Raw genomic sequence first — 15,923 nt, forward strand, 5'->3', positions numbered from 1 at the left:
TCTGTCTGTGGGTCTGTCTTTTCTCATTCCATGTGTAGTTATGTCTGTCTCTTATTTTGGCCATAATTTGACTTTCTAAAGAAAATGGCAACCATCTTATGCTTTTCAAATTTGTTGATTCTTTGTTAGGAGGAATGGCCAACATTTTGGAACCTAAAGATCTTGATGGGTTAGAACAATGGACAAGATCTAACAAGATGAAATTTAATAAGCATAATATGCGGAGTCTTATACTTGGGTTCAAAATACTGTGTAATTACTGGGGAGAAGAGATGTAATGAGACAATTATTGAAAAAAAATCATCTGTTTTAATGGACCACAAGCTCAGTATGAATAAACAGTATAAGAGAGCAGCCAGAATGATTTTAGGGTCCAATCAACAAAAATGTGATTTTTCCCCATCCTACCTCCCACAATTCCTCATTCCCATTGAGAAAGAAAGAGAAACATTCTCTGTTGCAAACATAGAGAGTCAAGCAAAACACATTCTGGTATTAGCCATGACCAAAAAATATCTGTTATAATCAATATTCTTAGTCTGTCACTTCTCGGTTATGATGGTGAGTAGTGTATTTCATCATGAGTCTTCTGTGATCATGGTTGGTCATTGAATTGATCACAGTTCCCAAGTCTTTCTTTTTAAATTTTTATTTATTTTATTTTTAATTAATGGAATAAAACAAGCACTTCCATAATAGAAAAGATGATTACAAAGATATTTGTCTTTATAACATCTTGTCATGGCATGAATTGTTCTCCTGGTTCTCACTTCCTTCTGTATCAGTTCATAGAAATCTTCCCAAATTTCTCTGAAACTGTCCTCTTCTTCATTTCTTATAGCACAATATTATTCCATCACATTCGTGTACCATAACTTGTTCAGCCATTCCCCAACCGATGGTCGGAAAGATGTGAATATGTTGGAATGTGTCCAGAACCGCCCCCCCCCCAAACCAAACAAACAAACACAACAACAACAACAAACAAACAACTGGGAATATTGACCCTGGAAAAGAAATTTGTTAAGGGAGGAGGAGTAGCTATCTTCAACTATTTGAAAAGGCAGTGTGTGGAAGAGGAATTATAATTGTTTTATTTATCCATGGAGATAATAACCAGAACCAATGGATAAAAATTTTGGAGAGGAAGAGTTTGATTCTGTATAATGTAAAACTTCCCAATAATAAGGACAAATCCCAAAGTGGAATGGATTCCATCAGGAGGCAATGCAGTGGCTTGTGAATGAATTGGAAAAATGTAAAACAATTTGTTTGATTGACTCATACAATAAAACCTACAACATTTTCTACTTTTTTTGCAGGGCAATGGGGGTTAAGTGGCTTGCCCAGGGTCTCACAGCTAGTAAGTGTTAAGTGTCTGAGGCCGGATTTGAACTCAAGTCCTCCTGAATCCAGGGCTGGTGCTTTATCTACTGCACCACCTAGCTGCCCCAAACATTTTCCATTTTAAAAGGATTTTTAATAGGCAATATGTCTTGTTTTCTGCAGCCACTTGGTTTACAAGATTTGGCATTTGGTTTATAAGATTTTATACATTTACTTCAATTCATCATCAAGAAGACAGAATACATTAGATAATAAACACACCTTTGATGAATAGTTCATTTTTTTTTTTTGCAAATCTAGCAAAAAACCTATAGTTTTTTTTGGGGGGGGCAATGAGGGTTAAGTAACTTGCTCAAGGTCACACAGCTAATAAATGTCAAGTGTGTGAGATAGAATTTGAACTCAGGTCCTCCTGAATCCAGGGCCAATGCTTTATCCACTCCACCACCTATAGGTTTTTAAATGTGTTAATTCATGTGAGTTTCCAGGTTAGTGAAGCTTGTTTAACTGCATATCTTAGATAAATTTACTAAACTTTTGTAAAATGACATGACACAATGTTGTGTTGTATTCCATCTCCATTTAGGGTTTTTTGTAATTTTTGAACAATTTTACTTCTTGCTATAGAAATGTGTTTAATCAGGGCTCAACATTCCCATTGTTGGGGGTAAGACTTTCAAGCCCATTGGAAGTGAAAAATTCTTCAAAACATTTTTGGGTGGGTGTTTTATAGTCTGATGAAGAAGCTGAGATTCTACAGGCTCAGCAGCCATTCTTTTGACAGTGATCTTGATATGGTTTTGAATGAATGAAATGAATTTAAAAAGGGCAATATCATCACTAAAAATTTTCCTTTGTTCAATCTTCAGTACTACAGTCTTTTTATTGTCTTGCTTGTGACAAGGCAAGACAGAGCAATGGTTAACAGTTGCTTTTCATTTTGACTGATCTTATGAGAGCAATAAAAAAGAGAGACTCCTTGTCTCCTAAGAAAGACTCATAGTATCTCTCTTTTAAGCTCTAATTCCATATTACCAGCTGTTTATTGAATATCTCCAATTGGATGCCCCATCACCATCTCAAACTCAACATGTTAAAAATGTAGCACATTATTTCTCAACCCCCTCACCAGATTCATTCACTCTTCCTATTTCCCAAGTCTTCTACAAACTTTTTTTTGTAGGCACAACCATCCTTTAGTCTGCTGAGTTCAAAACTATTGAGTCCTCCTCAAATCTTTTCTCTTTCAACCACTGAGTTCAGTTAGTTGGAAAATCTCAGCTTTATGTTCATGACGACTTTTGCATCCAATCCCTTCTCTCCAGTGACTGAGACCCTCATTCAGGCCTTCATTATGTCTTCCATGTAATATGTTGTAAAGATCTCCTTAATGGACTCCTGGTTTCCTGTCTCTCCCTGTACCCCACTTCCTTACAATCCAACTTTCACAGCCATACATTACTACTAGAAAAAACACATAGTTTCGACTACCCAGGTTATGTGTTGGCTTTTTAGTATGCTTACTAGATTTGCCATAGTTTTCATTCCAAAGACCAAACATCTCTCAATTTCATGGCTGTAGTTACCATCTGCAATGATCTTTGAGCCTAAGAATATAAAATTGGACACTGCTTTCACTTCTTTCCCCTCTGTTTTCCAGGAAGTGATGGGACCGGTTGCTAAGGTCTTAGATTTTTAATGTGAAGCTTCAAGCCATCTTTTACACTCTCCTCTTTCACCCTCACCTGGTATATAATAGGTGTTTAATAAATGTTTATTGACTGATTGCCCCAAGCTTGGCTGTGACAGAACCCATCTCTGGCTCCCTATTGGCCAACTCTACTTACAATTCTTTGTAGAAAATGGGAGGTCCCAGGATGCTTAAATAAGACAATGCTTGGCTACATATTTAAAACCTTGATTGCTTTATGGTATCAGAATAGGACAGACTTTGAGTTTCAGTCTGAGACTATTAGATTGTGAGCTTCTTGAGGGCAGGGACTGTCTTGCTTCTTTTTGTATTTCTAGCACTTAGTGAATAGTAGTTGCTTAATAAATGTTTATTAACATGTGCTATCCCAAGGGGATACTTCCCACTTTAAAAGTTATATTCCACCACCCCTCCATCCCAGTAGATTGTAAGCTCCTTAAGGGTAGAGGGGAGAAACTGTTTTGATGCCCAGAATTTTGTAGGTGCTTCATAGAGTTGCATTTGATTGGGCTGAGCCCTCGTAATGCTGAGTTTTGTATTCTATAATTTTTCGGTTGTGTTCTTGTGTATTCTCTCAGATGTATGCAGAGCACACTTGAACAATTTATTTGTTTTTCAGATTACTTCAGGAAAAATATTATATTTTCTTTTCTTTCAGAGTCGGGAGCTATACAGTGCTGCAAGAAATAAAAGCAACATGATTTTCCGTTACTGTGCATTCCTGGATTTCAGGTATGTTGTCAGTAATTTGAGATTACTAATAACAATAGCTAATGTTTTTATATAGCACCTACTATGTGCCAAGTGCTTTACAAATATTATCTCATTTGATCCTCACAACTGTCCTGGGAGGTGGGTATTATTATTATGTTTGTTTTATAGGTGAGGAAACTGAGGCAGGCAGAAGTAAGTGATTTGTCTAGTCACACAGCTAAGAAGTGTCTGAGGCTGGATTTGAACTCAGTTCTTCCTTAGTGCAAGCCAGAACTCTATCCATTGCATGTACCACCTAGCTAACCTCTAATGGATGATGGTGGTGGTGGTGATGGTGGTGGTGATGATAATTATGGAGGAGGAGGAAGGGGAGAAGAAGGAAATAGAAGGAGGAGGAGGAGAAGGAGAAGGAAGAGAGGGAGAAAGAGGAAGAGGAGGAGGAGAAGATGATAATGATGTGTATAGTATAAGAGGAAGAGAGAGAAATCTCTTAGACGACTAGAGATAGAATTAGGGGTGATATTATCTCTGATTTATCATATATATATATGTATATCTAGATAGATAGATAGATAGATATAGTTTTTACAGGCAATTTCCTCCCCCTTCCCATTAGACTATAAGCTCCTGGAGGGCAGGGGATATTATTTGCTTTTCATTGTATCTCTATAACTTAGCACAGTGCCTAGCACATAGAACATACTTAATAAATGCATATTGACTGACTACTAACATGTATCCTGGGGTAGGAGCTTCTGGCCTACAGAAAGTACTAATTAAACTTTCATTCAGGTTGTTTCCTGAACAATGAGTCAATCAATCAGCATTATTAATTGCTTACTATGATCTGGACAATTTTCTAAACACTTGGGAAAACCCCCCCAAACCAAACAAACAAGTAAAGAATCCCAAGAACAATCAATGCTCTCAAAGCATTATCCTTACGTTCTTTTTTTAATCTTTTTCAATCTATTTTATTTTTCCAGTTACACATAAAGATAGTTTCCAACCTTTGTTTTCATAGGACTTTTAGTTCTACATTTTTTTCCTTCCCTCCCCTCCCTCCCCCTTCCTAAGACAAAAAGCAATCTGATATGTTATATATGTACAATCACATTAAACATATTTCAGCATTAGTCATGTTGTAAAAGAAGAATCAAGACAAAAGGGAAAAACCTCAAAAAAGAAAAAAATACAAAAAAAGTAGAAATAGTGTGGTTCAATCCACATTCAGATTCCAAAGTTATTTTTTCTGGATGTGGAGAACATTTTCCATCATGAATCCTTTGGAATTGTCTTGGATCATTGTATTGCTTCAAAGTGCTATGTCTATCACAGTTGATCATTGCACAATGTTGTTGTTACTGTGTATGATGTTCTCCGGGTTCTATTCACTTCACTCAGCATCAGTCCATTTAAGTATTTCCAGGTTTTTCTGAAATCTGCCTGCTTATCATTTCTTATAGCGCAATACTATTGCATTGCATTCATATACTACAACTTGTTCAGCCATTCCCCAATTAATGGGCATCCCCTCTATTTCCAATTCTTTGAGAGCTGCTATAAATATTTTTGTACATGTGGGTCCTTTCCCCTTTTTTATGATCTCTTTGGAATGCATACCTAGTACTGGTATTACTAGGTCAAAGGGTATGCACAACCCCATAGCTCTTTGGGCATAGTTCCTAACTGAAGAGCTTATACTCTAACAGGGAGGAGGGGGAAGGAACACAATATATGTTATAAACAGATGTATATAAGGTGTCCCAAACGTCTTAATTCAGTTTTAAGTTTTAATAAGTTCAGGTGTATAAATGGTACAAACTTACAACAAATGCCATTTAAAAATCTTGATTATTTCAATGTAATTTGCACTTAATTTTGCAAATTTTGAATGGTAAAATTTTAATTTTTGGATGACACTTTCTCAGGTTGCTTGTTTAGTAGAGGAGGTCCTCATGCTTGCCACCTTAGGCACCTGATCTATCTTCATTAGATTTTTTTCTTGTTGGGGGGAGGTGTCACATCAAAATTGTCATGTCTGCATCAAAGCCTCATTTTGGGGATGATCTTAAGGCTAGAATTACATATGCAATCTTTTCAGTCACTGAACAGCAGCTGATGAAAGGTTTTATGAAGTTCAAAAATTGACTGGAGCAATGAAGTATAACAAAAGATGGTGACTATCTTGAATTTTAATAAGAAATATTCAGGATTTTAGAATTTTAAGTAATTAATTTTTCAAATGTTGTTTTTGATAAGTTTTAGTATTTATCCTTCAGAAGTTATTAAAGCTTAAAATAACACTAAGACATTTGGGACACTATTAAACATTCAGAATGGATAGAACGTAATCTTGGGCAGGTCGGGGGGCAGCTAGGTGGCACAGGGTATGGAATCAGGAAGACCTGAGTTCAAATCTGGCCTCAAGATACTAGCTGTGTAACCCTGGCCAAGTCACTTAACCCTGTTCACCTCAGTTTCCTCATTTGTCAAATGAGCTGGAGAAGGAAATAGCAAACTACTTCAGGATCTTTTCCAAGATAACCCCAAATGGGGTCACAAAAATTCAGACATGACTGAACAACAACAACAATGAATCTTAGAGGGGAAGACAGGATAATAGCAGCTGCTGGGACAGGGAGAAGACTCCAGCAGAAGATGGCACACTTGAGATGAATCTAGAAAGAATCCAGGGACCCTAAAAGGGAGAGATGAAGAGGCAGCTCCTTTGTTACCAACACCCATCAGTCAATAATTTTCCCCTTGAATCCTTTCCTCCCCGGTCGTTGGAATTCTTGAATTACTTTGACAACCTCTGAAGTCTTCTCCACCTCAGAGATTCTGAGAAACAGGACAAGAGAAATCACTACAAGAGGCTGCTGGGAAGAGATTTTTTTTTTAAAAGATAGAAAAGAAGAAAAAAAATTTAAATTAAAAAAAAAGAAAAGACCAGGGCATGTCAAGTGTTTATTGCCTCCTTTGTCCCCTTTGCCTTCTCATCCAGTTAGTCATCAAGTCTTTCTTCATAATGTCTTTTACATTGTTCCCAGAAAATCCTCTCTGGGTTCTCCCCCATTACTTGTTGTAGGCCATTCATCACCTAGTAGCCCATTGTATTAGCATCCTCACTGGCCTCCATGACTGCAGTTAGCCTCCCTTCCCTAATGTCCCTTTTGCCCTCTTCTTGCACATTCTCTCTCCACTGTGCTTTATAAAATACAATTTTTATTTTCTTTCTCTCCCATTGAAGAGCCCACTATGGTAGCCCAATGTGATTCCCCAAATGCCCATAGTGTCAAGTCTGATATCCCAGGCCTAACTTTAAAGTCTCTCCAAGAGTATTACTCTAAAGTTGGCTTATCTAATCTTATCTTTCCTATGCTTCCATTAGATTGGAAGTTCATATAGGGCTGGGCTTGTCTTTTACCTTTCTCTGTATTCCCAAAGCTAAGATGGATTCTTGGCACATAGTAGGCACTTTTTAAGTGTTTATTAACTGATTTCCCAGTGGTCTCCCTTTCCCAGATAACTATTTATTTGGCAGACTGCTCCTAGAAAGCTTTTCACAATGTAGACCAGGCAAATTCCAAGATGTCAAACCACTAGCCAGAAAATTGTGAGACTCATCATTAAACTAACAAATAATAATTTATTAAGTGCCTGCTATATGCTGCAATATTATATAATTCTATAATATAATAATATTATTACAGGCTGTTATGATTTGTTGTTCATTCAGTTAGTCATATCTGATTCCTCATGGCCGCATTTGGAGTTTTCTTGGCAGAGATACTGGAATAGTTTGCCATTTCCCTCTCCAGCTCTCTTTATAGACAAGGAAACTGGGGCAAACAGGGTTAAGTGACTTGTCCAGGGTCACACAACTAGTAAGTGTCTGAAGCCAGGTTTGAACCCAGGTCTTCCTGACTCTAGACCTGCAGTGCTCTATCAATTGCATTACCTAGATGCCCTTAGTTGTTATAATAGCTAATAGCTAATAATAATAATAATAATAATAATAGCATTTGTATATTACTTTAAAGTTTGCAAAGTGCTTCACAGATATTATCTCACTTGATCCTCATAACAACACTGTGAGGTAGCTGCTATCATTATTCCCATTTTGCAGGTGAGGAAATTGAGGCAGACAAAAGAGGTTAAGAGACTTGCTCAGAGTCACACAGCAAGTAAGTGTCAGACAGGATTTGAATTCAGGACTTTCAGACTTCAAGTCCAACACTCTATCAGTTATGACTAATGTATTCCTTCCTGGTCCCTACTTCCTGCTTTAGGTAAAATACACATTATCCCACAGAATGCCTTTGAAAAGTCTTCTGGATCTTGGAAGAGAATTTTATCCTTCTGTCTCTCCATTCTCCATTGAAGTGGGGCCTTAATGATTGTAAGCTCCCCGAGGACAGAGACAGTTGATTTGTTTTTGTATCTAGGTGGCACAGTGGATAGAGTGCAGGGCCTGGAGTCAGGAAGACCTGACTTCAAATCCTGCCTCAGACATTACTAGTTATGTGACCCTGTTCAAGTCACTTAATTCTGTTTGCCTCAGTTTCTTCATTTGTAAAAAGAGCTGGAGAAGGAAATGGTAAACCTTTCCACTATCTTTGTCAAGAAAACCCTAAATGGGATCATGAAGAGTACAGCATGATTGAAATAACTGAATAGTATCTCCAACACTTAGAACACTGTTGTGCACACAATAGGTGCTTAATAATTGTTATTAATAACGACAATTATGCATACAATCATTGCTTAACATGTTGTGCATATAATTCCATAATAATTGCTTAAATTGTATACATAGTTATTGTATACATAATAATTGTTTAATTGGATTCAGGAGGCCATGTGGTATAGTGGAAAGAGGATTCAATTTGGAATTAGAGGAACTGGACTCAAAACTTACCTCTTCCTCATATGTAACTTGTGTGACCTTGAGAAAGTTACATTTCATTATTATTGTTATTATTATTATTATTGTTACTATTATTATTTTTGTGGGGCAATGAGGGGTTAAGTGACTTGCCCAGGGTCACTCAACTAGTAAGTGTCTTGTGTCTGAGGCTGAATTTGAACTCAGATCCTCCTGAATCCAGGGCGGGTGCTTTATCCACTGTGCCACCTAGCTGCCCCAGCAAGTTACATTTCTTTAGGTTTCCTCATCTGTAAGACGAGGGGCTTGGGCTCTATGATCTCTAAGATCCCTTTCAGCTCTAAGCCTGTGATTCTGTGATTCATCATTTTCTTCACTGACCAAGAGTCAAAGTGAGCCTGAATTCTGGACAACAACTGCCTCTGAAACATATGCTGCCCATCTGCAGGATGAGCATGATGACCGTATTTTGATTTGGGGACAATTACACAATGAAATTCCAGTGGCTGGTAGCTGGTGGTTCCTTTGATTGTTTGCTCATTTTAATAATCTGAGGGTTTATCTTCCTGGAACTAGTGAAAGGTAGGCAAATATGGTCTATGTGGACAGTTCCCAACAAAGGCAGTCTTTACAAAGGACTCCTCCAACATGGGTTTCTAGTTGTCATATAAAAAGTGAATTATGAAAATAACATATCAAAAAGATTTTTGATCTAGGAATTACTAAAATCATAGATAGTTTGTTTATTGATTCATGAAATTACTATACTTGACAGACCCAGGCAGTTTATTTTACAGTGGTCTTCAACATGAATCAATGATATTTGATCATTTTCCACATTGGGCTTGGTGCTATAGAATGGAATGTTGGTGGGAGACAGTATTCCTCAATTGGCTCTTCTCCTGGTATTATTACTGGAGTCAGCCTCAGACTGATTTGCTCTCCTCTGGCTCTGCTGTAATATACTAAACTGATCCTGGTCTGTCTGCCAAAATCAGACCATCAATCATGAAAACCTGTGCTTTGAAAATGTTGTAATTGGGTTTCAAAGTCATTAGACTAACCCATCATTGAACAGCCTCTAAATGATTCCTTTCTAACTTCATCACTCAGATCTCAATGGTCTATTGAAGCTCCCCCAGGAGTACAATAGCACCCTCACCTGCTCCCTCTCTTGCTACGTTCTCTCAGGGACATTCTTATCTAAAGACCAGCTAGAATGTTCCCCATTCATTGTACGCTAATGAAAATGGTGTAGGATCATATCTTTATCAGTTAGTCATCAGAATTACCAGATTTCTAGCTGGTTAAATTTATAGCTGACATTACAATTCAAATTGAATATTCAGCAAGGAGCAACTGAAGCCAATTACTTTAAGTTAGCAAAAATGATTTCTCCAAGGAGCACCCTCCCTCCCCCCACCCCTCCCCATGCTTTGGGATAATATAGAGCTTTCTGTTTTAGTTAATTTGTTTATTAAAAAAACACACATTAATTTATTTTCCAAAGCTTTAGTTTCCCTTCTTCCTCCCTCACACCACAGTCATTTTCTTCCTCTTTTGAATCTTCCTTTGTAATCCAGAAAGAAAATAATAATTAAGCTGAAACAATTGATATATAAATTGGGTCCAACAGGGTATGCAACACTCTGCATCTGTAGACCCTATCTCTAGATTGAGAGAAGGAATCTGATACCCAGATTGTTCATGACAATTCATTGGCATTTGATAGTCTTTTAGTGTTCTTATTGCTTCCATAATCATCATGTATGTGTGTGTGTGTGTGTGTATGTGTGTATTGCATACATATGTTCTTGGTTTAGATTTTGTGGTTCTGCCTCACTTCTTACATTTCCCCACATTTACTCAATTGGATTTTCAATAAGCATTTATTAAGTTCCCCCTAGTCAAAAGACTGTGTGATGCTGGACAAACCATTTATCCTTCCAATGCCCATATATATGTATATAGTTAGGGGAAGTGTCCTAATTGGGAGTTCTCTATACCAGTGAAATTCCCACACATGTATTAGACATTGCTAGTGCTTGGGAATAAAAAGAGAAAAGAAGATGGTCTGTGCCCTGAATGATGTTATATTCTACTGGGGGGTGCAATATCTACATAGACAAAGAAATTCACAATATATACACAATAATTTCAGGGGTGATAATGAGGACAGCCTGAACAACTCAAGTCCCTCCCTCTATCCTTCCTTCCTTCCTTCCTTCCTTCCTTCCTTCCTTCCTTCCTTCCTTCCTTCCTTCCTTCCTTCCTTCCTTCCTTCCTTCCTTCCTTCCTTCCTTCCTAACAACTCTGATTTCATTGGTATAGGGAACTCATGGGGAGGAATGTTCCTTTACCAATGCAGATTATCACTTATTCTACAACTAAATGGCCTTAAAATGTTGCTTGAAACACTAAGTAGCTAAATGACTGATCTAGGGTCATTCACCAGCATATGTCAGGGGTGGGACTTGAACTCAGGTCTTCTTTATGCTGGGGTTAACTTTTTTTTTTCTTTCTTTCTTTCTTTTTTTTTTTAGTGAGGCAATTGGGGTTAAGTGACTTGCCTAGGGTCACACAGCTAGTAAGTGTTAAGTGTCTGAGGTCAGATTTGAACTCAGGTACTCTTGACTCCAGGGCCGGTGCTCTATCCACTGCGCCACCTAGCTGCCCCTGGGGTTAGCTCTTTATCCATGATTGCTCTGACAGTCTGGCTCTCATTTCTTATGGTGCAATGATATTCCATTAAATCAAGGGGCACCCACTTTGTTTCCATTTTTTCTTTTGGTCATCACAAAAAGTGATGCTATGAATATTTTGTCATTGAAAGGGCCCTTTTCCTCATGGTTGGCCCCAGGGAGATATCCCTGCATCATTACTTAATCTCTCTAAAATAATCTGTTTGACTCCTAGGAGTGATTCTTCAGCTAATTACAAACCTTCTGGGAAATCCCAACCAAGTCACGTTTCTGTTTTGCTTTGATCTTTAGCTCCGGAGAAGGCATCTGGTCAAACGAAGGCTGTGTTCTCATAGAAGAGAATCTCAACTACTCCATCTGCCACTGCAATCACCTCACCAACTTTGCTATTCTGATGCAAGTGGTACCCCTGGAGGTAAGGACTCATATACTGGGCAGGCCCAATGCGACGGGACCTTCAAAACCCTCTCTTGGCTCAGGGAAGGTTTAGACAGACAGCTATCAATGAGGGATGGAGGCTTGGACCTACCTAGTCTTCATGGGTATAGAGGATGAGAAGGACTGCTGACCTAGGATCCCCACTCTTAACCACCATCAAACTTAAAGAGGAAGATTCTGATGAGTGTCATCATTTCTAGAAAGGAAGACTGATGATATAATGTCACACACTGGGGCAGACTTCAGGTTGGTTCCAAGCCATACTTTGGCTTCACAAGTAAGGGATAGTTGGCTAATAATAACAATAAGAAGAAGAATAACAATGATAATATTAATAATGATCACTTCTGTGTGTACAAAGCACTTTTACAAATACACCATATCATTTGAATCTCACAACTACCTCTGGGAGGTAGATGTTATCAGTATCTCCGTGGACGTGCACCAGCTGTTCTTTGGCACCCAGAGTTACTTATTTTAGTTTTAAATAATCACTGAATGGTGAGATGCTTTATTTACTGAGGCAAAGGTCTGAATTCAATAACCCTTTATTACCTGTCCAGGCATTATGTTCAGTGAGGGTGGTGCAAAGACAAAAATGAAGAGGACCTCATCCTCAAGGATTTACATTCGACCAGGGCTGTGATCAGGATGGGAGGGTGGCATAGACACAGAAAAGTCACTAAAAGGTCATTTGAGGGGGAATCAGAGAAGACTTCCTGTAGGAGGTGGCATCTAACTAAGCCAAAAGGCGAGGAAGGACTCTATTGCTGGCACTGAAGACAAACTGTGCAGAGATGTAGAAATTTGAGATGAAATATTGTATTCAGAACACAGCTTACATTCAGTTTGGCTAGAATGTAGAGCAATAATAATTAACATTAATTATAAGTTGCATGACTCTAAGCAAGTCACATAACCTCTGTCTTTATAATTTGAAAAACATATGTGTGTATCTACACACAACATGCATACATGTATAAATACACACATTGCATGTTTACATACTTAATAAACACACATACATATATGAATGTATAGACATTATGTATACATATTTTAAACATACATATATGTATGTCTATATATGTGTCTCTCTATAGACATATTTATGTAATTTGATCTTCAAAATGACCCTGTGATGTCACTGCAATTATTTCCCCCATTTTACAGATAAAGAAGTTAAGACAGGGGGCAGCTAGGTGGTGCAGTGGATTCAGGAGGACCTGAGTTCAAATCCGGCCTCAGACACCTGACACCGACTAGCTGTGTGACCCTAGGCAAGTCACTTAACCTTCATTGTCCCACAACAAAACAAAACAAAACAAAACAAAAAAAGAAAACAGACAGAGATTATGTGACTTGCTTAGGGTCATACAACTTATAAGTATCACAGGCAGGATTCAAACTTGGGTCTTCTTGATTCCAAGTCTGGTGCTGTATCCACAATGCTAAGTTGTTTTTATTCAGTTGTTTTGGTTATGTCCTAGTCTTCACGATCACATTTGAGGTTTTCTTGGCAAAGATACTGGAGTGGTTTGCCATTTTGCTCTCCAGCTCATTTTACAGATGAGGAAACTGAGGCAAGCAAGGTTAAGTGACTTGTCCAGGGTCACACAGTTAGTAAGAGTCTGAGGATGGATTTCAACTCAGGAAGATGAGTCTTTCTGACTCAACACCCTGTACATGAGCTACTATGCAACCTGTGCTATGTAAAGTTAGAAGGAAACAAATCTATAAAGGTAGGTAAAATGCAGATTTTAGAGGCCTTTAAATGGCATATTTGTTGTTAGAGGTAATAAAGAGCCACTAAAGATTTTTGAAGAGGGGAGTGACATGGTCAGACCTTTGACTAAGGAAGGTAACCTTTGTCTCAATGGATTGGAGTGGGGAGAAACAGACATCCAGGAATCCAATTTGGAGAGTGTTACAGTAGTTGAAGTGAGAGATGGCGACTGTGGACTTTGGTGGTGGTTGTGTAAGAAGAGAGAAGGGGACAGGAACCCAAGATGTTATGGAGGTAAAATCAACAAGAATTGGCAACTGATTGACTATGAGGGATAGTGAGAGGGAGGGAAAGGGAAGCTTCTTGAATAGATGAGTGAGACTCAAGTTGTGAATCTGAATGAATAAACATTAAAGAACTTGCCTATGGGCACACAACTAATAAGTGTCAAAAGCTCTTCCTGACTCAAAGTCTTATGTTCTACCCACTATGCCAGCCCAGGCGGTAAAATGGTTAGAGCTGTGACCCTAGAGCCAAGAAGACCTGAGCTCACATCCAGCCTCAGACACTTACTCCATGTGGGACCCTGGGCAAGGCACTTTAACCTCTATTTGCCTCAATTTCCTCATCGGTAGAATGGGGATAATAATAGCCCCTACCTCCCAGGGTTGTTGTGGGGATCAAATGAGATAATATTTGTAAAGCACTTTGCAAACCTCAAAGTGCTATATCAGTGCTTTTGTTATTGTTGTTACCTACCTACAAATGGAATTATTTTGCCTTGCTGCTGCTTCTGTTAGTAAATAACGTAGCAGTCTTAGAATTAAGAAGACCTGGGTGAACCCTGCCTCAGAGGTACTCTGACAGTGTGACAATGTGATTTCTGACAAGTCTTGTTGTTACTGGCTTGAGGTTGCAGACCAGGTATTGATCTGCATTAGAATAAGGATTTACCTTTATGGGACTTTCCTTAACAATGAAATCACAGGAGATAGACTGGTGATGACGATATATAATGTTGATGATGACTGATACAGCAATTACCTCTGCTTTACAAATGAGGAAACTGAGTCTTAGAAGGGTTAAATGACTTCACGTGTTATATAAATGTGAACTATTGCTTTTAGAAATTTATTCTTCCTTTCAAGAATTGCCACGCCAACTATCCTCCTTTAACATGTAAAATAAATTTTAACATGAAGTATTCATTTTTTCAAGTAATTGTAAAATAAATTTGTATTCAGCCAACAAATAATGCCAACAGTGAGTAATCGTTGCCTAGAATGAACGCATAGCAAATAAAACGGAAGGCAGGTGTAAAAATAAATGGCACAGAAAGACGACATGTGCAGAAATCATATAAAGGCAGCGGCCATGAGAGAGGCAGCTATTTATGAGGTGTGATGGAGAGGGTTGGACTGAGAGATGGGAAGACATGATGTTCAAATCCTGCCTCAGATACTTACTAAAGGTGTGATTCCAGGAAAGTTACTCAATATCTCTCTGCCTCAGTATTCTCGTCTGTTTAGTGGGGACAATGATAGGATCACTTACTTTCTGGAGAGGTTGTAAGGATCTAATGGGATACCATATGTAAAGTGCTTTGTAAACTTTAAGTACTATATAAATGCTAGCTATTGCTATTATTATTATTATTATCATCACTACATGAAACGATATCACTGCCACATGCCCATAAATACCATCTTGCCAAATACATCACATAGGTTAATATATTAATCTCATTTGAGCAGCCTTCCCTTGTCCTTCCCAATGCTAGTATCTTCCCTCAGAGAGTCTCAATTTATCCTTGAATATCATGTATGTACAGAGGTCTTTATGTATTGTCTGTGAGCTCCTTGAGGGCAGGGCAAGGACTGTTTTTTGTGTTTCTTTGAATTCCTGGCATTATTGTTATTTGCTTGGCAAACTTAACAGTTTGCTGTCATTGTTTGGTTTTTGTCCTATTTTGTCAAGATAATGGAATGTGATAGATGAGATTTAGCAGATACTCAGGGGTCCACCTGGAGATTAATTTAAACTGATTGGATTGCATAAGGCAACTGACTGTTGACCACTTACTAGATTGTCTGGCTGGTACTTAAGAGTACTTAATGAATTTGAATGACACTAGCCAATCAGCTTGAAGAACCTCCTATTTCTGGGAGGGGAAGATGAAGGAGGAAGCGGACATTGGTGGGATTGGGCTTCCTCTTTGGCTTTGAGACATCGGCGTGGTGGCAGGGAACTTCACGGGGAGTTTAGGAAGGCAAGGATTTCAGGCTATAAGAAATCTGTTCTCAATCTTTCTCTTTCTTTTACTATCTTTCAATAAACCCTTAAAAACCCTAAACTGGTTTATCAGTGATTTTAGTCAGTTTACCCCCAAAACTG

At 38.3% G+C, this 15,923-nt stretch overlaps 1 protein-coding gene across 1 annotated transcript in view; it reads left to right on the forward strand.

The window, feature by feature from the left end:
• The window catches only part of ADGRD1 (adhesion G protein-coupled receptor D1), a 482,794-nt gene that overhangs the window by 258,501 nt on the left and 208,370 nt on the right, over nucleotides 1-15,923 (forward strand). The window contains exons 14-15 of the mRNA XM_043977059.1: nucleotides 3,717-3,790; nucleotides 11,657-11,780. Of these exons, the coding sequence (XP_043832994.1) occupies nucleotides 3,717-3,790; nucleotides 11,657-11,780 (198 nt within the window). The remainder of the gene's footprint in view (nucleotides 1-3,716; nucleotides 3,791-11,656; nucleotides 11,781-15,923) is intronic.

This window comes from Dromiciops gliroides, chromosome 1 (assembly GCF_019393635.1).
Source record: "Dromiciops gliroides isolate mDroGli1 chromosome 1, mDroGli1.pri, whole genome shotgun sequence".
Taxonomy (NCBI): domain Eukaryota; kingdom Metazoa; phylum Chordata; class Mammalia; order Microbiotheria; family Microbiotheriidae; genus Dromiciops; species Dromiciops gliroides.